General features: G+C 41.8%; 1 protein-coding gene across 5 annotated transcripts in view; it reads left to right on the forward strand.

Annotated features, from left to right (window-relative positions):
- Positions 1 to 24,059, forward strand: part of SEMA3D (semaphorin 3D) — a 119,115-nt gene that overhangs the window by 86,308 nt on the left and 8,748 nt on the right. For all 5 annotated transcript variants that reach the window (XM_081957239.1, XM_081957242.1, XM_081957240.1 and 2 more), the window contains exons 12-17: positions 7,218 to 7,440; positions 10,698 to 10,786; positions 12,151 to 12,192; positions 13,345 to 13,502; positions 14,227 to 14,291; positions 16,551 to 16,690. In XM_081957239.1, the coding sequence (XP_081813365.1) occupies positions 7,218 to 7,440; positions 10,698 to 10,786; positions 12,151 to 12,192; positions 13,345 to 13,502; positions 14,227 to 14,291; positions 16,551 to 16,690 (717 nt within the window). The remainder of the gene's footprint in view (positions 1 to 7,217; positions 7,441 to 10,697; positions 10,787 to 12,150; positions 12,193 to 13,344; positions 13,503 to 14,226; positions 14,292 to 16,550; positions 16,691 to 24,059) is intronic.

Below are 24,059 nucleotides of genomic sequence, written 5' to 3' on the forward strand. Positions count from 1 at the left end.
TCCTTTTAAGCCAAAAGAGGCAATTGAAAAAAAAACCAAAATAAAAAAAGCACGGGGCATTTTCCCTCTCGCATTGTTTCCTCCTAGGTCTTACTGTAACATCCACAGCTCTTTCTTTCTCATTATCCAACATGTCAGCTTGCTCTGTTTAGCAGTCACTGTCCCTTCCGTTTCACTTCCAGTTCTTAGCGCCTCCGTTCCTATCAAAGGGCTTCTTAGCAATGTTCTTTTCCCTCTTCGCTCACCGCCAAAATCCGATCACAGATTCAATCCCAATACTCCGTCTGATGTGTGATTTTCTCCCCAAAACAAAATGGCAGCTTAAATCCCCCTCCTTCTGCCTAGCATGTTAAGTTCAGTATTGCTTTGATGCTGGGATAAGTTGTGGATTGTCTGCATCTCCAAATTAGAGGCTGTTGAGTTCCCCCCCCCCTTTTTTTTTTTTAAAGAGAAAGTTCACTTGTTTTTCTTCTGCAAATTTTCTTCTCTTCATCCACCCTTAATATGCTCTGGGTTTTTTTCCCCCTCCCAAATGAATCATGGCTGATTAAATAATAGGTCCCCTCCCTGAATCTTGTAAATCTCGTCTACTTCATGGTTTTGCTAGGTCTTTTTAACAGACAAAGCCAACTCAAGGTTGTTTTCTTCTTTTTGGGGGGGTGGGAGGTGAGGGGGGGATTTTTGCATTTATCCAAAGGAGAAAAAAAAAAATAACCCAGACCCTCTTTCCAAATTTTCCCTCATCTTAACAGCTTAAATGATGTTTTGGAGAGAAATATGATACTAAATGTCGAAGGAGAAATCCTAGGCTAGGAGAGCAGAGCCAACACTAAGCAGGGTAGGAGCTGATTCCAGATGCCACCTGAACTAACAGTTTGATTTGATGCAGAATGAAGCATTAGCTGGAGTCGCCCCAGCCTTCTTTTGCAAAAATATTTTTCTTGGAAAAAAGAAAAACATAGATTTTACCTTGACTTTCTTGCTTCCTGACCTTGCTTCTTTGCATGTAATTCCTTTCATAACTAATCAGGTGAGTTAGTGGAAGTTCGACTTTCTTTACATTACCTTAAAATGGTGTTTTTCCAACTTGACTACTTTAAGATGCCTGAACTTCAACTCCCAGACTTCTCCAGCCAGCTGCAGTATTTAGTATTTGTTATCTGCTTGCATTTGAAAACTAGTATTTCAGAGAAAATCCCACCAGCTTTTTCTATAAGAGGTATTGGTTCTTTTGGGCAAACATAGGTTACTCAAAGTCACCAGAATAAGGAAAGAATTCCTAGCGTCTGCCTGCTATTTTATTCCCTCTGGAATGAGGGTCCCTCTGAAATCCAAACCAGGGGATTTCTAAGGGCCTTTTTCTTCTTTTCTTTTCTCCTCTGACATCAGACTCCATTGGCTTGGTTTAGTGTGTTCTGTATTGTTCTGGTTTTTTAAAATGTTTTAATGATCTGGAGTCACTGGGAGCTGAATGGCAAAATAAATAAATAAATTATCGTTGCTATAATTATCTAATTCAAGGCAATGTCTTGGGTAAAAGAAAAAAAATCAGATTAGTATACTTCAATGTGTCCAATGCATCAGACTTAGCTACCAGCTGTTTCAGCCTGCAGAGATGCCCAGAACTTTTCGACTGCTGTTGGAATTCATTGTTGGAATATATTTCTATGAAACAACTACAGTAGTATTCAGCCAGTAGATGGCAGTATTTACGAGTTTGGATCTGTGGTATATACTCTGTGCTGTTTTGTCTGAGTAGAGTTTCTTTTTTCCTGTTACAGAAAAATAGATGTGCAGTAAAGCACATGGTGACTGTGCTCTTTGTTCGCTCTGTGTGGTGCTTTATATAAACAGAATTTCTAACAACTGCAATAGATGGAAATTGCAAGGCTGCTTCATAAGGACACAAGTGATTCACTCATTGAGTTGCTGCTGATACGTTCACTGCTGATGTCCAGAAGAGAATCTCTTTCAAACTGGAGTCCCATTGCATGAAAATCATTGCCCATAGAGACATACAACACAATCCATAATTTAATTATGGAATTTACTGTGTCAAAATGTGATGACAGGGAGTGTCTACAGTGGCTATTAATAATGTAGAAATTGAAATTCCTACATTAAAGCCAAAATTCCTCTGAGAAGCAAATAGTAAAGAAGGGGTCTCTTCCACGCCTACTTGTGGTTGTCTGGCTGGCCACTGGAGGCATAAAGCATTACTCAGAAGCAGAGGTATGTATGGGCAGCAGATAAGATCCGATTCAGAACTCACCTCAGAGAGAATCTGAACTAATTCAGATTGCATGGCAGACTAAACTGGCATCCTGCTTGAGAAAAATCCACCGTTTCATATTTCCCACTTGAGTGCCAAAAAGAAATCAACAAATGTCCATTAGCAAATTGAAGGAATTAAATGTAATTTGTAGGCATGAAGTCTGTAAAAATTCAAACAAACTCTGCCTGGGTTTCTTTGGAGGGAAAATATTGGAAGGGTGTGTTTTTTTTTTAAAGGAATCCGTGTAATGTATTTTATTTCATGGCAAAATTTGGATGACATTTTGGGGTCATTCTGTACCTTGAGATTTTCTGCATGAGAATTTTGGTAAAGGAATTTACGGTTCAAGGTACTAAAATTACTTTTTCTTTGTTTATATGAATGTGCCATGCATAATAAAAACCCTTAACTAAACCCTTCCAATAATCCCAAACAATAGGTGTACTCCCAGGCTAGAATTTGGAAGCTTCTTTTATTTTGGGCTCCAACTTGGAACTCAAATTACAGCCAAGATGCCATAAAATTGAGCAACTCTACTTCTCTGAAAGACTGAGGAAAAGGTTTGGGAGGATTCTTAGACAGAGTATCCCTCTTCCTGTTGTGGGTGCTTTGCTGGATCCTTTGTTGTGTGTTTTGCATGACAGGACAGTGTCAGAGTAGGGTGCTTTGTTCAGATACAAGTCTCTTCCTGCTTGTGAAGCTTCTACCCAGGGGCTTATGCACAGGGGTTGTGTATCACAACTGCATGATGAAAGCTTTGCCTGTGTGCCAAAAAGGAATCAGGCTGCCATCTCTCAGGAAGCCCCTCCCTCCTTGGTTTTGATTGACATGCAAGGAATCCTAAAGGAGTTTTTATCAATCACAATTTTTGTGACAATATCACAATATCACCATATTGATCTGTTTTGCATTTTATTTATATGTTTATTTCTATCTTTCCTTTACTATTTTTTACAAATAAAAAATAATAAAAATAGGTTGAGCTGGCCAACCTATCCGATGCGGTGAGGCAGGTTGGGCTGAGAGAGTTGGGGGGGGGGGGCTGGCCCAAAGTCCCCCAGCTGGCTTTCATGGCTAAGGCAGGACTAGAACTCCCAGCCTCCCTCTTTCTAGCTCGGTGCCTTCCCCGCTAGAGCAGACTGGTTCTCTCTGGTGCCCAGGAGGCCATATTATGGGTGAGTTCTTCTAATCCAAATGCTTTTGCACAACTGGGCATTTAAAAGAAATCCTGGCTTCAGCCCCCCGATCCCACTCTGGCCACGTCTGCTCCTGCAACTAGCCCAGGTACAAGCATGGCCTGGGACACGCCCTCCTGCCTCGCTTCTTCCGTCATCCCGTCCCCCTTATGTGGATGAACGAAGCAGCTTAAGCCATCCGTAGCGGATGTTAAATTGGCCTTCCCCTCCTATCCTGACACGGGAGGACGGAGATGGAAAGCAGGTTGGTGGGGTGGGGAGGGAAAGGGGATTTTGCTGTATCCTTCCCCTGCCACGCCCACCAAGCCACGCCCACAGAACCGGTAGTAAAAAAGTTTGAATCCCACCACTGACCTCAACTCCCAGAATTGTCAATTCCCAGAAGTCCAGACCCAGGAGGTGGAGAAACACTGTTAGCCCAGTTGCCGCAGCTGTTAGAGCTTAATCTGATTTCCCAATCCCTATTAGGAAAACATGTTCCTGACTTCCCAAAGTTCAAATCAGTTGCCTGGACTTAACGAGGGGCCCCTCTGCCATAAAATTACCTAAGTACCATGTGCAACAATTGGGGGTAATTAAAAAAAATGGACACAAACAACTCAGAAGATTCAGTCCAGGTTTTTTGGATAGTTTCAGCATGCATCATGTTCTCTAAGCGATGCCAAATCTTAAGCGCTGGAGCACGTCCTGAAACCACCCATTCTATCTGCATTTCAGCCTAATAGACCTGCCACATGGTGTCTTTGGCCCAAGTGATGGCAGCTTGGACTTGCTTGAAAGGTCTGTGTCAAAACTGCAAACCCCTCCACCCCAACTTCAACTTTTCATAAACCGTCCTTCATCTGCTTCGTGTAAGAGGCCTCTTGCGTGTAATCGTGGAAGCCTTGGGAGAAAACATGGGGCATTTTCCATTTAACAGGAGAAGATAATGGAAGGTTAATATCCGTTGGGGTCACAGATAAGCAGGTCAGCCATCTGAGGCTCCATCTGCTTGAAAGATGGGTAGACTTGGCTGGGGGATTCTGGGAGTTGAAGTCCTCTCGTCTTCGACCTGCCGAGATTGAGGATCACTGCCTTAAAGCTCTGGTCCTCCTCGTCTTTTTGCTGTTGAATTTCTGGTTGAAGTGTTGTGGAAGGATTCTGAAGACCAGAGCAATGTTAACTGAAAACTTTCACCTGGCGCGCACACACACACACACACCAAACTGCACAACAAAGCGACTAGATTAATTAAGAGCCATGGTGGCCCATTGGTCAGAATGTGGTATTGCAGGCTGACTCTGCCCCCTGCCAGCAGTTCGATCCTGAGTGGCTCAAGGTCGACTCAGCCTTCCATCCTTCCAAGGTCGGGAAAATGAGGGCCCAGATTGTTCGGGGGGTGGGGGGGATATCCTGACTCTGTAAACTGCTTAGAGGGGGATGTAAAATAGCCGTCCAGTAGTACATAGGCCTAAGTGCTGTCGGCATTGCTGTTAATGCTGCTGTGTCATTTATTGCCTTTTAATAGTCTTGAATTGCCTTCCCTTCACCATCAATAGCACCGGTTGTGTGATAACCTTGATCCAGAGTAGGAATAAGGACCAGGGAGACCAATCTTCCCTTAATCCATTTTGAAAGAGTGTCATTTCTTATTTCTGGAGCGTGGATACTTTATTTAGTTATTATTATATTATTATAAGTTTGATGATACCATCTCCGCAAGGCCTCTGGTACAGACCAATGTTATGTCAGAAATATAAATATCAGGATTCAAGACAAGCTGTCTATAGACGTTTATGATACCGTATTATTTTCCAAGGCAGTGGAGACCACTGTAACAAAAGCATTTGTAAGGCTTTGAGACATGAATATTATTATTAGGCTATCAATCTTTTTGAATACAGTTCGTCAGGATTCAGGTGCTTTTCCAACAGCAGCCAGAAGAGGGCGATGTTGATTAACGGTTGAAAAATAGCTGATGAGGACATCTGGGCCTTTGCTGTGAGCAAATTCAGACCGCCTGGACCATCGGCTTAGATTTCAACCACATGGAATGAAATGCCTGCTGTTGGCAGTGCCAGAGTCCCTATTTGAACGTGCCTGGCTAAGGCAGTGCCATGGTGAAAACTGAGTCCGGATGAGTCAGCGTTGTTGTTTATCCCTCTGGTGCTGCCTGCAAGAACAGGGACTTCCATGTCAATAGTATTATTGCTCCCCACAGCCTCCAAATCCTTCCCGGCTGCTTTCTAGCCTCCCTTTCTCCCCCTGACAGTATCAGAAAGTAAAATACGGCGTCTTTTCAAAAGACGAAGCGGAGGATATCTTTCACACACACACACCCCTCAAGAGCTCGGCATTTTCAGATATGAGAGACGATTTTAATATTTTGCGTCGTACCAGCAACAAAGGCCATTTAACTGTTCAGATTTAGATGAAGACATATTTCTCACCACCAGGACAGATCCCCAAATGACGGCAGTTAAACTGCAGAAGATCTTCTGTTTTCTGCATGTGTTCTCAAACCCTTTGGGGGATGGGCACACAAGACGCAGGTTGTATGAATAGGCTGGAGGTGTTCAGAAACAAGGCAAATGACAGGAAATTACTGGAGAGCAGGACATAATACAATTAGTAATGAATGTGTTTGAACTTGGCAGAGGCTGCAGTGTCAGGCCTGCAGCCATCTTTTCGTCTGGATTTTTGGCCTGCCACACTTTCTATTATTTTTCCATGCAATTTCTATGGTGGGAAAATGGGAGGGGGGATTGTACGGAGTTAGATGATAGGTAGCCATAAAAAAAAATCTTTCTAGGAAGCCAAGGTCATCCTTGCCAAGGTCATCCTTTGCCTCTGCACCTGACCGGAACTGGGTGGGTGGAAGCTGCAACATGGCAGTGGGAGATTGGACCATGGGATGGGCTTGTGGATGTGGAGGCAAGATCTTGGACTTTCAACTGGGTGGGGAAAACCTGGAAGCTTTCAGATTGGGGTTTTCCCAGATGTGCCAACAAGGCTCTCTTCATCAATTGGAACTTTGAAGAATACTTTGCCTCGGACTCTGGTTTAATTTTGGATGCTATTTGGAACCCCGACATGCAAATCCTCTCGGATGGTCCAACCCCTGGTAGCTTTTTTTACTCTCTAGGTCTCCTCCTCCTTCCCCTGCTTTCCTCCTCCCTTCCTCCCTCTCCCCCCCTCCTCCCCTGAAAGTGGGACTTCTGAAAGAAGAGAGGGTCCTGGGAACACGAGGGGTGGGTGCCCCAGAAGGGCAGGGCAGTCATAATACAAGTAATCCTCCACTTACGACCACAACTGAGCCCCAACAACAACTGTTGTCACGTGAAACACTTGTTAAGTGATTATTTCCCATTTTACAACCTTTCTTGCCACAGTTGTTAAGTGAATCTGTGGTTGTAAAGTCAGTAACATGGGGGTTAAGTGAAACTGGCTTCCCCCATTGACTTTGCTTGACGGAAGGTCGCAAAACCACAGGACAATCGTCATGAAGGCGAGTCAGTGGACAAGCATCCGAATTTTGATCTCGTCATCCTGGGGATGCTGCAATAAGGGTGGGAAAGGGTCACAAGTCACTTTTTTTTAGTGATGTTGAAAGGTCACTAAATGAACTGTTGTAAGTTCGAGGACTACTTGTCATCCTAGTGCAAACTAGCATTGATGACCGCTTCTCTTCACTCCTTGAGGCCAACTGGGGCCAAACTCTCCCCCCCCCGCTAAATGCGCTGCCTCTTCTCTCCCGTCTCCGCCAGTGTCCGAGCCGAACCTACGACCCCTCGGTCAAGACCACCCGGGATTTCCCCGATGACGTCATCAGCTTCATCAAGCGCCACCCCCTGATGCACCGAGCGGTTCACCCCGTGGGAGGGGCTCCGGTCTTCACTCAGGTCAACGTGGGTCACCGGCTGACTCAGGTGGTGGTGGATCGGGTCACGGCCGAAGACGGACAGTACGACGTCCTGTTTCTAGGCACAGGTGAGCCTCGGGCCAAGAGAGCCGCCTCGTCCCCAAATCAGTAAACGGCAAGCTCTGTATCTCATTTCCCCCCAAGGATTTCTTGGGATGGACTGAAAGACAAGGAGGGGATGTGTCTCAATTGGATGGGTGGATGGATTAGCCCTTGAGCCGTATCAAACCATATTTGTTCCAGAAACAAATTATTAGTGAAATTGGAATAAAATATGATTAAAAATGAAATTGGAATCAAACACAATCTAAGATGAAAATGGAATAAAATACAATACTTTTAGGCATAGATAAAATGTGTTAAAATTATATTTCGGTGTCACCCCTACAATCTACCCCAACGATATCTCACTTAATAACAAGCGATACGATAACTAGAGCAGACGAATTGCATCATTCCCTATCCAAAGTTCCAGTCCGCATATGGTCAGTCTTCTTTGCTTATTTATTTATTTTTACTTCTCAGCTTCAGAAAGGCCCCTGAGCAGATTGCAAAAGGTTGCATTTTATACTGCACACAAAGAGTTAAGAGTCCTCTAGTTTTTTAACTTGCAAGGTGACAAGCTGATCTGGCTAGATCGGTTTGTCATCTCCAATATAATGGAGGTCTCACATGAAGCAGCTTTGTCGATCCTGGTTTACCAACATCGTATTTCTATGCCACTATTCCCCTGGAATGCAAAGTATCCTTACAGCATTTCTTCTCAAAGAAAAATGTCTGTGTTAGAATTAGATAACAGATCGATGCCTTCGGCTTTTAGTCATGCCGGCCAAATGACCACGGAGACGTCTTCGGACAGCGCTGGCTCTTTGGCTTTGAAACGAAGATGAGCACCGCCCCCTAGAGCTGGGAATGACTAGCACATATGTGCGAAGGGAACCTTTCCTTTTATAGATATAGATATGTAGATGTAGATATAGATAATCAGGCAAACTTGCATACAATTTTCAATAGGGACTTTTAGACCCATATGTTGATCAGAGATAGAAAAAACTTACTTTGGGTATGGAGGAAAATTGTGAAAAGCTAAAATTCTAGTGGAAGAGAATTTCCAAATGAGAAATACCAAGACTTTCTCATATCTGATATGATACTAAGATTAAAGATATTTATGGCTGAGCATTATTTTGGCACCAGGCCTATTTAAATTAGCTCTAATCAGTCAGCTTTGCTCTTCATTATAATGGATGCCTGCAAGTTTAAAATAGACAGTAGGTGTCAGTCCAGAGTTTTAGCAGGGAAGATTCATCCAGACTATGGAAAAATAAGATTCTTCTGACATGTTAAGAAACTAGAAACTTGCTCCGTACTAAATCAACCTAATGGCAGTTTTCTCAGCAATTAAACATAATAGCATGAAAGACTGAACAACGGTGTTTTTTGTGGTTGGTTTTGAAAGGAAGCTGAAACAAGCGCTCAATTAATAAGCTTGCAAAGTGAATACACAGAGCCCATTTTTAGCCTAATCTCACCCACCAAATTGCCATGAAAATTTGACTCTGAATTCTTTGTTAGACGAATAAAAGCCTCCAAACATAAGAACTTAATAGATAAACAAAAACGTTAGAAAGAAGCAGAGAAGGTAGAGGGATTCTGAAGATCGGGTGTAAGTTTTCCGTTAATTCAAATTGGGATCATGTTTAGAAAAACTTATTTTCCCCCCAAAAAAGCTAATCAGAATCTTGAACTGGATACTTTTTTCTCACCCATGTCAAGATTCTCAATGGGCACAAAAAATACATTTTTTTTTCAAGTAGTAGTAGAGATACCCTTTAACGTTTATCCTCCAATTGCAAATTACAGGTGAGCAGTAATGGTACCAAGACCTGTACTTGGCTAGAAGGTGCATCCTTTCTCAGGCAAACTCACAGAACCCTGAGATGTAAAGGAGACCCTGGGAGACACACACACACATAGGGGTGGTGCCAACCGAAATAATCTTGAAGTCCTCTTAACAGCTGTGTGAAGATTCTTCCCTTTTCTTTATGTGTCAAACAAGAGTGAAAAGCAAGCAAGTTGAACATATATGGGGATTCTCAGCCATCCTGCTCATGGTTGTCCCAAAGGTGGTTTTTCAAGAGGCAACCGGAATTTCTTGTTTCACTTGTCACCCAAGAAGCTTCTTCAGCTTCTTCAGAGCTGAAGAACCTTCTTGGATGAGAAGCAAAACGTCTTCAGAGGAAAACCAGAAAGTCCAGTTGCCTCTTGAAAAAAAAGCACCTTTGGGACAAGCAAGTTAAACATTATCACAACTCAGAATTAACTCTACACTTCTAGAATCTTCATAATACGAAAGAGAAGTCAAGAGACGTCCCTATGCTCCTCAAAATACAGCAATCCTTTGCAATGCCACTACACCACGTAGCATCAGGAATTGAGCCTAATTTTAGAGCTACATTGTAGCCCTCAATCTACATTTGGGACCTTCCACATTTCTCCCAGCGTGCCATGTTTTAAGAGCTTTTATTCAGTCTTCTTCAGGCTGTACGTAGCCAAACATTCCCTTCACCTCCAAAATGTGGTGAATAGATCAGACTCAGCTTATTTTTTCAACCTTCAGGGTTTGGTTTACTCATACAAGAAGAGCTGCCTTCCCTTCCTTCAGATTAAGCGATACTGCATGAAATTTTAGCACATTGGGAGGAATTTGTAGGAAATTGAATGTGGTCAGTTTACTGGAAACTATTTATCTCTCAATCATTCTTCTCTTAACAAAGATTAATACTAACGGTATAATTACCTTCATCATGAGGTTTAAATTTAGTGAAATTAGCATACGGGGCAGTCAGTTTAATCAAAGGAGAAGGTTGAAGCAACGTCTGCAGTTAAGTTCAAAGATGCTTCTTTCCTTCAACTTTGATATTTGGTTATTTTAATTTCAGGATCCTTTGTTTGTTCAATCACTGCCATATGAAAAGATCCAGGCATACACGGTTCAGGCCAAGGGAAAATATAGGAAATAATTCACAATTGATTGCAGGGGGATTGGCCTTGTTGCTTGTAGCTCATTTGCATAATCCACTCGCAATGTACCTGGGGGCTTTTTGGGGTGCATGGGAACCAGACTGGGTGTTTTTTGTTGTTTTTTTGAATGATCAGGAAAAGTCTCTAGGGCTTAGTCCATGCTGAAAGGCATTGTCCGTGGTGGGAAACGTGGCTTGAGCTCTGAAGGCAAGACTTCTGTTTACAGGAAAGTGCTGACAAGAGAAGAGTTTCCAGAAACATCACGATAGATTTTTTTTCAGCAGAATCTTTTCCATTTCAGATACCGGAACTGTGCTGAAAGTTTTGAGCATCACCAAAGAAAAATGGGACATGGAAGAGGTGATCCTGGAAGAACTGCAAGTATTCAAGGTAAGCCTCCAAAAAGCAAACTATGTTTTACAAAGGAAATAAATAATTAGTAACATATTTGCTTTTTATTTTATTTTATTATGAAATTTATTTGCCATCCAATGACTCTGGGCAGCTAAGAAAGATTTGGGCCCAGAGGAAAGACTTCAATAACAGCAACCTAAACAGTATTGGCTTTTTTGTGTACGAAGAGGGAGAAAAAGAGTGAAATTGGAGATCAGCCCTGGTGGAGTCAAAGTCTGCCGTCACTTCAAGGGTAGGAAAACCCTCCTTATCACCTTGCTGGGGTGCTGCGTCCCTGTTCCAAATCACATCATTTTCTCCAGGCTGCTGATTAAGCAGCTCTCCTGCCAATAGCGGTGACGTCATGAGCTTTTTCGTGATATGGTTGCACGCATTAGTGGTACCACCCCTCAGAATTCAGTCTTCTTCCAGGCAAGCTCGCTGGTTGTCTTCATGAACACCTTCAGGGTGTCCAGATATTGCAAAATAATCATTTCACAGGGAAAAGCTTTTTTAAAAAATAGATTAACCTCCCCGTATGCTTTTTTATGACGTTAAGTAGATGTGATGGTTCTTGTTTTAAGCCTCCTTCCTATATCATCTTTTCGCTGCCACAGACACCAATTACAACTACATCATGTTGGGAAAAAAAAATCAAGAATTGCCAATCAGCTGCCAAGTAATCTGGAATGATTAAGCATGTACCAATTTGTTGCATATTTGTAGTATGGGATTTAATACCAAAAAGAGTTATTAGCTCAGCAGATGTTCTTCTTCTACTCTATGCACTTTGTTTCTTTTCCTTTTTTTTTTCTTACAGACAAAAATTAGAAGGGGAAAATCACTGCAGGCTCTGTATGTTTTTATTAACCCGTCTGAGGGTTATTTAATTTGATGTAGGTATTTCCAAGAACACATGATTGACAGCAGCGAGGGCTTTCCTCACTCAAGGAATATTGTAGCCCACGTCGCTTGCTTCCACCAAATGGTTTATTTGACCACCCAAAGATTGTTCTACTCGAATGGAAGCAATTAATATGTTCCTGCTGAAATCTCTGGAGTTCTTGGCTGTGGCAAAATCAAATCCAGGAAGCAACTTCAAAAGCTCAAGACTGCACTGGGGTGTTTCCCCCCCCCCCCCATCAAATCACCTTCATTTAAACGGATTATAGGAGCCCGGAATTCCATTCTGATATTCCAAGTTAGACCCCAAAGATAATGGATTTCTCAAAAAAGCTTTGATACAACTTGGGTTTTTTGGGGGTGATGTGAGAAATATATCACTCCCTGATAACATCTTTTCCTCCAGAGGAAGGCAAGCGATGTTGACCCTGTCTTCACTGTCTTTATTTGCTTTGCAGCACCCGTCACCTATCTTGACTATGGAAATGTCTCCAAAGCAGGTAATTCACAAGTGGTCATTTGAGCCCTTGATGGGTGGCTTTTTTTAAAGCCCATGTCTTAATATTTTATGATTTAATATTTGCTCAGGGTTCCCCTCCCTCCCCCAATCTTACCCTTTCTGGTCCTTCCTGCCAAAATTACTCCTTTTGATTTGAAATCCATTGCCACATTTCACACGAGCACTCTACGTTCATTGCATATTAACAGAAAAACAGCAAAAGAGGGAAGCGATAAAGAAGATGTTGCATGCATAGATATTACTTTGATTCTTCCTTGATGACAGCTTTTATGCAGAACCTATTTGTCACATGGATACATCTTTATCAGTCGTTGTATTATGCCAATCCAACCATGTGAGTTCAGAAGTTGGTCTGAGTGGCTTCAGCAGGATTTCTGCTATCATAAACAAATTTAGGGTTCCATCTTCAATTGGAGATGCAACTGTTTTTATCTCTCTAGACTTGGTCATTTGCCAAGATTACAGGGAACTGCCTTTGTCAACATTTAAATCAGGGTTTCTTAACTTTAGCCACTTTAAGATGGATGGACTTCAACTCCCAGAATTCCCCAGCCAGCATGCTGGAGTTGAAGTCCATATACTTTCAATTTCAACACTTGAAGAGCCATGAAAGCTTGGATAATCTCAACCCTTTTAGAAACTCAGATTCATTAATTAGAAGATAAAGAGGTCTGGAGTTTGCTACTTAATCAGTTTGTGTCTCTGCTCCTTTAGATTTCTGTCAGTGTTGTATTTTTTTTTTACTCTGTTGTTGGCCCTGCATTTTCAAACAGACGTGAGGCCAAATCTAAATAATCGGAAGTGATGCCATGATGTTAAACAGGTGAACTGCTTAAGTTCACTGTTTAAGAAAGACTTGAAAGTCTCTGGGGGGAAAATACCACGGTTTTCTGCTTATCTTTATAACAAAATCGTTGCAGAAAATATTGTGTATTGTGAGCCAATGAACCCAGTTAAAGCAAATTGATTTAACTATGTGGAAAGAGGCCACTTCATGGATTCTGTTCCCTGCTCTATAAACCGTAATATTGGTGGACATATTTCTACAATAGCAGATTTTTTTTTAAAGTACTTTAATGCTGTAAATCAATGTGAAGTTGTTTCTCATTTGTTTGCCTTGTCTGATTTGTAGCAACAATTATACATTGGTTCCAGAGATGGGCTAGCTCAGCTTTCCTTGCACAGATGTCACACGTATGGGAAGGCGTGTGCTGATTGCTGCCTTGCCAGAGACCCCTATTGTGCCTGGGATGGAAATTCCTGCTCCAGATACACCCCAACTTCCAAAAGGTAAGGCATCTGCCCTTCTGAACTGCCAATGGTGGCTTGTTCCTTGAACCAGAGTCAGGATGAAACCCATTTCCTGAGGACCATATTAGGATCCTCCTTCCCTCTTTCTCCATTGAGGTCTGCCATCATTTTCCCTGCTAGGTTCTCTACAGGGTCCGTAGTTGCCTATTTACATTAGAATAAAATCTCTCTATAGCATTATGTCAACAAAAGCCATAATTAAAATGAGATCAGATGTGACTGCAATGGGACATTGCCAAAATGGTGTTCCTAATAAATGACTAGATTTCTTTTGAAACTTGGCTCGAGGCTCATTAATTAATTAGGGCAACATTCGGAAACCTGACACCTTAGCAATTAGATAGAAAGGGTAAGTTTTGATCCCTTAGTTGATGTAATCTGGGGTTTCATGGCAAAATCTCTTGGCAACTCTTTCTTTGCTTGAAAGAAATCCTGGGATTGAAGAGACAAGAAAGGTGGAACGGGGACGAGTTGAAAGATCTTCTTAAAGTACCAAGTGCTTTATAATCTTCTTCAGAGTCATTAGTCGCATCTTAGATCCTTCCTCAACATGCACAGCCAATGAACCTCCATACTTGGGTTCAGTCCATGAATTGTCATCCTGAAATATAACGTACATACCAAGCAGGAATATGAGAATTCCATCTTAAATGCCATTTGGGCAGTGATTTCTTCATAAGCAACTTTTTTGTTCATTTTCTAGGCGTGCAAGGAGGCAAGACGTGAAATACGGAGACCCGATTACCCAGTGCTGGGATGTTGAGGACAGTAAGTATTGGGTTGATGTTCTTGTTTCCAACATGGCAACCTTCATTAATCCAACCAAAAGTGATGGCTGGTTTTGGGTGGTTTTGTTTTAAAAACTCAGGGTGTTAAAACTCACTTAACCAATTTCTCACTTTCTGTCTCAGAGGGATGCCTTGGTCTCTTCTGGATGCTGAGAATTGTATTCTTGACTCTTGTTATTCTGTGATGAGCTAATGAGGTTGTCCATTCCGAAGAACACAGTAGAATAAAGAAGAATATTTGTAGCCAGGATGGAGTAGAGTAGAGTAGAACAGAGCAGAACAGAACTTCTTTATTGGCCGAGTGTGATCAAATGTACAAGAAACTTGCCTCCAGTGCATAAGCATATGTGTACAAATTGGCGCCCATATTCCATAGCCAAAGGTGGCTGGTATACCGTTATGCTTTCTGAATATTGGAGCTTACTCTCTAGCTATCAGCAGCAGCCATCAAGAGGTGAAACAAAGGAACCGACATGGAAAAATATTGTGTCTACAAGAATGCGGGAAGACTCGTGGTGAGGGAGCCAAGTGAGAGTTTCCTGAAGCAAAATCATCAAATGCACTTCTTACATTCTCTTGCTTAATTTCGCACAGCGACTCTTGGATCGAAATCTGAAATCTTAGTTCCAATTAGCAAGCAATCCAGGATTTCTTCTCATTCTTCCCTGCTAATTAAGACGTCTCCTCCTCAACAAGAGTTTACTGTCTCCCAGAAATCTCGCAGCTGATGCTCCTGCCAGACGGACTGGCTCCCTGGCAACAGGCCGGGCTCTAGGCATTATCTAGAGTCATCCTTGTGGTTAGGCTGAGATTTCTGTAACAACATAACATAACATTTAAAATGTTCAGTTCAGAATATTTATTTTCCTTTCCTAGAGGAGTTTGGGGGGGGGGGGTGAAACCACTGAAGCAAAACAGTATTATTATTTTTCCTTAAAAGAAATGAGTATCTAATTCAGGGTTTCAATTACCGCACAGTTGTTTTCATATTAATCCTGTTGTGTGTGCAATTCAAAAGCCCCGTGCAGGGCTGGAGTGCGGTCAGCATTAAAGCAAAGGAGAACTTCTCTGTCTTTGTTCTGGGGGGGGGGGAGAAGAGCTGTCCCAGCGAAGATGTCAAAATCAAATTTCCGGAAGGAACAGATTTTATTTGTCTTGCAAGGAAGCAAGGATGGAGGCTGATGGAGATGACACAAAAATAAATCTTGGAAAGAATTGAATTTCCAACGTGTGAGCTAGGGAAAAATACAGGACAATTTCTTTCTTTAAAGTTTCCTGTTGCACCCAACTTCAGTTTAGTTTCCCCGTACCCCAAAAGTGACCATTCATTGTTCCCATTGTTTCTATCCTGTCCTTGAAAATATTCAGACGGTTCAAATTGTTCCCAAAATCATGTAGATATCTTCATGGCAGAATTATCCCAGTACTTTTGAGTGCTCAGAAGATCCAAGCGATTAAAGGTTACTCTATAACTCAAAAGGTCTTTCCGTGAATTCCCTTTTTTCTCTCTCTCTCTAATGTCTTCTTCTTTCCCAGAACATTTAATTTTCTCATACTTTTTGGCTAATGCATTCATTTTTGTATGGGGGTGATTATGAGCCTCAGTGGCGCAGTGGTTAGAGTGCAGCACTGCAGGCTACTTCTGCTGATCACCGGCTGCCAGCAGCTTGGCAGTTCGAATCTCACCAGGCTCCAGGTTGACTCAGCCTCCCGTCCTTCCGAGGTGGGTAAAATGAGGACCCAGATTGTTGGGGGAAGAAAGAGGCTGATTCTGTAAACCGCTCAGAGAGGGCTGTGAAAGCACTGTGAAGCGGCATATAAGTCTAAGGGCTATGGCTAAGCGCTATCGTGGTGATGTGCATTCCATGAATTGGAAAATATAATAATGAAATAATTATTGGGTTCTGATTCCAGGAAAAATGAATTAAAGACTTGGGGGGGGGGTTGACTTTGATGTCCTTGTCTTAAGCCTCATTGAAAGCAATTTCTGAACAGAAGAATATCGATCGCATCCTTCTTTCCCAGTGAGGGAGACCACAGGAAGTGACCAAGCCAGAGATGAAGGGCATTGTTAGAAATGGCTTCCATTAATTCGAATGTTTGTGTGCCATTCCACACCATTTGCTTTATTTAGCGGCTTATGCGCTGTTTCTGCCATCTGCTCCACATCGGTCGTGTTTCCCTGGCTCTTAAAGACATCAGGGCAGGGCTAATCCCCTCTCCCGTGTTTGCTTTTCAGGCCTTAGTCTTGAAACCGTGGACGAAAAGGTGATTTTCGGCATTGAATTTAACTCAACATTTCTGGAATGTGTCCCAAAGTCACAGCAAGCTTCCATCAGGTGGTTCATTCAGCGTTCTGGAGAAGATCCCCGAGAGGAGGTGAGGCTGCCTGTCCCTCCAGAGAAAAACTGCACGTTCATTGGTCAAAAAACTGGGGCTGATAGTCTTCCTCAGTATTAGATTCAGCATAACTGCTTTAGCTCATGAAATAGGTAGGTAGAGATAGAGAGAGACAGAGACAGACAGACAGACAGACACATGGATGGATGGATGGATGGATGGATGGATGGGTAGATAATGGATGAATGGATGGGTGGGTGATAGATGGATAGATGGATAGATAGATAGATGATAGATAGATAGATAGATAGATAGATAGATAGATAGATAGATAGATAGATATGGATGGATGATGGATGAATAGATAATACATTAATACATGAATGGATGGGTAGATAATACATGAGTGGGCGGATGGATAGATAGATGATTAGATAGATAGATAGATAGATAGATAGATAGATAGATAGATAGATAGATGATAGATTGATAGATAGATAGATAGATGATAGATAGATAGATAGATAGATAGATAGATAGATAGATAGATAGATAGATATGGATGGATGATGGATGGGCAGATAATAGATGAAAGGATGGGTAGATAATGCATGAATGGATGGGTGAATGGATAGAGGATAGATAGATAGATAGATGATAGATAGATAGATGATAGATAGATAGATAGATAGATAGATAGATAGATAGATGATAGATAGATAGATAGATAGATAGATAGATAGATAGATAGATAGATAGATAGATAGATAGATAGATAGATATGGATGGATGGTGGATAGGCAGATAATAGATGAATGGATGGGTGGGTGGATGGATGGATAGCTAGCTAGATGGATGGATGGATAGATAAGATAGATGTTGCTTATTTGGTCAGAAATAAGTTGGCCACAACCAAACATCTTATTTTATTAAACTTTTCTCTGTGCCTCTTTTCAACTTTTCCCTTTCCTCCAAAAGAGTAGGGAGTGTAGCTTTTCCGTTTGCCTCTTACCCCCAGCCTCGATCCCAGCATTGTTGGGTAACTCTGGGTGAATCACATTTAGCAAGTGACACGATGTTGTTCCTGGAATTCCAGCACGGAAACCTTTTCCCAGGCCTTCCGTGCCTCCCTCCAGAAAGAGAGGAGGGCTCGGAGTGTCCCATCAGGGGGCAAAGGCTGCTTTCCTAAGAGGAAGGAGAGGGCAGCTTCCAGATTGGCCCTTTGGCCCTGCAGGGTCTTTCCGCCCCTTTGCCCTAAGGTCATGTTTTGGATGGTCATTTCCAGGCAGAGCTGGCCGTGGAAGTAAACAGGATCTCCTGTTATATCATTCAGTCGTGTGTGTCTGTGTGTGTGTGTGTGTGTGTGTGTGTAGGACATCTCCCTGCGGTGAGAAGGAGTCACTTTTATTTCAGAGATGTTCAAGGCAAGGAGCAGTTTGGTCTCCTGGTTTTGAGGCTGTCCTCCTGCTTGTACCAGAGTCACGGAGGAGGCGAGGGGGGAGAAAGGAAGGAGGGTATCGGAGCTAACATCAGTCGCTCATGAAGCTGGGATCAGGCGAGATCTCTAGGGCCCCCATCCAATTATTTCGTCATCCTAAAGTTCCTTTCTGCAGTGAATTGCAAAGGCAGGTCAGCATGGAACCAACTTTGGCTCAGTTCTTGGGAAAGGCCGTTTGCCACTTTTAAGAAATATTAGATGCAGTTTAAGTTACCTTAAGTTACTTAATTTCATTACCTTAGTCCAATTTGCCCCAAGATTCAGCTTTAACGACCTGCCATGTGTGCCATAAATATAAAGCCATTGTTTTGTATTTATTGTTTTATTGGATTGTTGTACCCTGCCCAGAGCTGGGCGGCTGTATAAATTTAATTAATAAAATAAAATGTATACTTTCATAGAAATTATACAAACAGGCCCTACGTCTAAGATGGCAACTTGGGTACTCTTCTTTTTCCTTACTCTTCCCTGGTGACTTTTTCCCCCTCGGGTGGTTTCCTCAGTAATCAGTTAAGTCTTCTTACCCCCCTCCGTCCGTCCGTCCAGCCGATATCGGGTTTCCTGAGAGTCAGACGGTGTTTCCATGGTGTGCAATTTGATATCTGTCAGTTGTTGTTCTGCTGAACTTCAAAGCTTTTTTCTCGAGGTGATGAAAAAAACTATGAAAACGGTTCCGAAACAGACAAAATTAAAGAGAAGGAACTCGCAAGAATAAGGAGTGAGTGAAATGCCACGGGAAAATTGTAAAAGTGATAAAATCTCCTAGCCCAGAATTATGGTATTATTTAGGATCCTCTGATATTTGGGGGTCACTAAATATTTTAGAATATGGCGAGCATGTAATTAGCGCTCCCATGAATTGGTTCCTGGTCATGGTGGATGCAACCACAGAGAAAACAGGAAGACTCGCAGGGATAACTTTGCTTGTGTCAGAGTTCCCATGTGGATTATGCTTCCGTAGCACTAATAAGTCATCGGCATCATCACCATCATGAGTGGAACAAGCCCTGTAGTTGAAGACATGATGACAACTGGTCAACGGATGAGTTGTGTTAATGAAGCGCATCTCTACAGACTTTGGACAAAAGAACCCAATTAAAAGCACTTATGAGATCTCAAATCAATATGATTACAGATGAACAGAGTTGGAAGGGAGCTTGTCCAACCCCCCCCCCCCTGCCCAAGCAGGAGACCCTACACCTGACATATGGCCATCCAATCTCTTCTTGAAAGCCTCCAGTGATGGAGCTCCCACAACTTCCAAAGGCAACTTCTGTTCCATTGGTTGATTGTTCTCACTGTCAGAAAATTCCTCCTTATTTCCAGGTTGAATCTCTCCTTTTTCACTTTCCATCTATTATTCCTTGTCTGGCCTTCAGGTGCTTTGGAGAATAGCTTGACCCCCTCCTCTCTGTGGCAGCCCCTCAAATATTGGAGGACTGCTATCCTGTCTCCCCTGGTCCTTCTCTTCACTAGACTAGCCATGCCCAGTTCCAGTAACTGTTCATTGTATGTTTTAGTGTATAGTCCCCTAATCATCCTGGTTGCTCTTCTCTGCACTTTTCCTAGAGTCCCACGGGTGCTTTTTCCAAAAGGCAATTGACTTTCTTAGTTTTCCATTGAAGATGTTTTCACTTCTCATCCAAGAATCTTCTTCATTTGAGACTGAATTGTGGAGGATGGAAGGATTTATATTCCTTGCAGGCATCTGGTCGTTAGCACTCCCTCTGAGAGTCACTGAGACTCTATCAGAACTGAAGAAGCTGCTTGGATGAGAAGCGAACCGTCTTCAGGGTAAGACCAAAGACCAGCTTCCTTTTGAAAAGCAGCTTTGGGGTCACCTGGATGGCTCAGAATCTCCACAGTTAAAGCAAAATGAACATCAGCAGGTAGTCAAAGCATAGAAACAGCTGAACTCCCAGGTAAAAGGTGTGCAGGAAGACTAGCAATTAGATTGTACAAATAATGAATAGAAAGGGGATTCATTCAAAAGAAATCTAAATATTTTTCCTCCCTTTGGTTCTTTGTTTTGATAAATGTCCAGAATGTGTAAAAGATACCCTGACTGAAAAACACCAACCACATTTGAGTCTTGGTTAACTGGGCTGTCTTATGAATTAATGGTGATAAGAAGATTTAATGCGAAGAATCAGGAAATCTCTTAATGGTTTGGAAGCTCAGGCTATAAATTAAGGACTTCCTTATCCAGGTGCCATTGCTGCCAACAGCTCCCCAGGCAGCCTTTGGCAACCCCCCGTTTCCAAATCTTTCTATATTTAAAATGTGGGAATTAGCTACATTCCAGGCTTCCTTAATTGCTTCCTGAGATTCTATTTTCTCTTTTCCTCCAAGGAACACAAAGTGGGATAAGTATTATTTCTGTATCCCCCCCTCCCCCCATGATTTAAATAGGCTGAGGTTATCATCAGTTACCCCATGAGATTTGAGGTTGAGTATGGAAATTTTGCTTTCTTGAGTCCTAAATCAACAATGTTTTAAATTACATAAGTTGCTGTACAAATGTTACCTATTTATATTGTCATTAGGAAAGGACATATTTATCTATTGTTTGGGTTATTTTGACTTAGGACAAATATTTATATATAATCTTATTCTGGCTCATTTCTTCATCAGTTTATGAAATTCAGAAAATAAAATAAAAGGGAAACGTGTATATCCTGTTTTGACATTTCCACACAATATAACCTTTTTAGCATTTTACCTCAAAATAGATAAGGGAATGGAGTTCATAGCCTGATTTCTTTCTGTATAACGTTCAGCAGTGCTCCATAGAAAAACGCAAAAAAGCAAGAGATAATAACTATTACATTCTAATTCTCAGATTTGCCCAAAAAGTGAACATAATGGCTAGACAATAAATGAAATCCTGAAGTTTTTCCAATAATGGGAGACAAAGCGATTCCATGTTCTGGGATTAGAAAGACAGAAATATTTTCTGAATAAACCTTTCACAAAGGCAAGTGATGATGACAGCCTTTAGTGCATTTTTAATCTGTTTCTTTCTGTCTTTTTTTAACACCCTCTTTCTTCCTAATATGCAATCCCCTTGAATAGTTCTTTGGTTTGCATTGAAAGAAGGAATGGCTCTAAATGGATATCCCAGTCATTATAAGCTTGGAAAACGCAAGGTTCCCTAGGTCATTGCTATGAAGATGAAGAAAATGAAGATGATTGATTGACGTCGGTGGAATTTAAAGTCAAGAGATGATCAGCTTGTGTCAGCACCAATAGAGACCACAAGTCATTTCTCAAGGCAAGAAGACATGGTGTCATCTTCTGTCAATCGGGCCACCTAGATGAAACATCAGGATATCACTGTGGCCAAAACAGAGGATTGGGTGAGACCAGGAAATGGATTTTTTAGAGCTGATCTATTGACGGGAGTCCATCACCAGAATTGAAGGCTCCAGATCTCATTGGTTTCGGCGGGATCAAGCTTTAGTTAGAAGTGGATTCAGTCCTGTATGTAGGCGTGCGAGAGAGAGATCTGCAGCTCCTTTCACGTACAGTTAGCTATAATTAAGTCTCACTGAAAATGTATGGCATGGAGTTAAGTATTTCAGCAGAAATGGTGGGAGTTATTTCATGCATTATCTTGTCTCTGTGGAATATTCCCTGAGGATTCTGTAATTTGTAGAAAGCTGATACATCACTGTTACAATTGACACTTCTCCATAGTGATTCTCGTGACCTCCACCCAAAACACTTTCATTCCCAGATCTTTTGTTTTGTAAAAGAAAATTTCTCTTGCAGCTACATGGGGAGAATTCTGGTTTCAAAAACGAGCCTCTTCACCTTCATAAGTTCTGAAGGTTGTCCTCAATCATAAGTACCTTAAAGTGTCTGGGCCAGGTTTCCCAGGTGAGCTTCCATAGCTAAGGGTGGCCTTGACCTAGGTTCTCCCCATCTTCACCCAACACTAACCATGCTACCAGATTGGCTCATGTGCAGAACTGAACTCGGCACTAAGCATGCTTTCAATGTTCACTTTTTAGAGCCAAGTTCAACAAAACCACGGTGTTCCTTAGGCATAGATAATACAGACTTCAAAATAGTCCACAACTGGATGAAATATAGATACTCTGAATGAATGGCCTCCTGCAGCTCTCTCTCTCTCTCTCTCTCTCTCTTTCTGGGCCAGCACACGTTGGTTTGGCTCTGCTTTGGAGAGACGCTGTATGTGCCACAGAAGTGATGCAATTCTCTCCTAAAGACACAGCACAGTTTGACTCGAGGTTAGATTGCTGAAAGGAAGCCTTCCTCTCCAGGAATTTCTGCCACTGGAAGCTCCTTTGAACATCTGCTTCTTTTGGCCGGACAGAAGACTGGCATAGACGGGACCTCTTGCCATTTTTAGAACCATGGGAGGTGTTAATAATACCTGTTTCACTTCACTAACAGTGGAGGTTTTGGGTGAGAGCAATGGCTTTTTCTAAGGCTGCATCTCCTCAAAATTTTGCACAGCCCTAGTTATTCCTGAATCTGATCTACTAGCCACAATGTTTGTTTAATTTACATCTTTGTAGAGTTTGTCTGTGTGCCGTGGTGTTTTCCCCCCACTGTTTGGAATTTAATCAAAGTTTTTTTTAGTATATCTAGTTCCACCAAACCTGTTATAAATTAAGCATCTGAATGAAAGATTGAAGACCTGGTAGCAAGAAATGAGATTCCTGCTGTTTATGAAACTCCAGAGGCCTGAGGACAGGGAAGAAAGAATTCTAAACTTCTGGGCAAGCAAAAATGCCAAAGGAAATAAGGAAGACAGAAACATTGAACAGCTCTTCAAGATGTGATAGGGATGGAGGCCTCATTTTTTCATGTCATTGAAGATGATAGATGACAGTCAGACACTAAATCCAGGCTCCCTTCCTTCTTGAGATGTATTTCTGAAAGCCTCAAATTTGAATACAACTCATAGTTTCCTTATAGGAAGACAGAACACAATAATCTTTATCAATACTGTATTTGCTTTAGAAGTTAGAAATATTTCTATCACAGTGACTTGAGAAAAATAAGTTCTGGAGTTAAAAAAAAAGTCACTGCAATGATAAACAGACCATCCTGGCATCTTGTTATCTCAGAATGAATCTCAATTCTCACAATTCCCAGCTAATGTTGCAAAATAAAAGTAATGATAAGAAGCGCAGTCCATCTGGAAAGTGTTAGTTTTAGAACGAGGGAGAAAGAATCAGAAGTCGAAGCTCAAGATAATCACAGTGAAAAAACCGTTTTTACCACCTTAATCTGGCCTGTTTTTCTTTCATATAAAGTGTTCAAGGGTTCAATTGGGAGATTCAGTTCCAAGATAATTTGATGGAAGGTCAAAATTAAACTTTTCAATTGGCGTGGTTATTTGAGCAAAATCACTCATACTTGGAGATCTGCCCCTTGACTGGGTCTAAAAAGAGTTTTTATACTGATTCAAGAAGGATCAGGTCTGAACGATGGTCAAAGGCAGAAGATCAACCATTAAAAGTGCCGGCCAATTAGAAAGTTAGCCATTCAGAAGAATCTGTTTGGAGCAACCCGTAGGACCTAACTATTAAGAGAACCTAATAATCCCTGCAGAAAAAAGAATACCACGTTCAGTGGATGATGGTCTATGTTCCTGAGTCAGCTGTTTCTCACTTTCCATCGTACAGGTCCTTAGCAAGTGTCTTCCCACTGCAGATTCCTTCATCTCCTCCAGATTCTTCTTTAGAACTTCCCTTTCCACACCATATCTCTGGACCTGTTTTTCTTAGCTAAGTACTTGCAAATATTGGCTGAGATAACACTGTGGTTCTACTTAATCTTGACATTCATGTTTTTTTTCTTTGCAGTTGTCAGTCAAATATGCTTCATTCAAATAATTGTAGGACTGTTAATCAATGAAAGCACAGCGTGTTT

This window comes from Natrix helvetica, assembly GCF_964273705.1.
Source record: "Natrix helvetica genome assembly, chromosome: 6".
NCBI lineage: Eukaryota > Metazoa > Chordata > Lepidosauria > Squamata > Natricidae > Natrix > Natrix helvetica.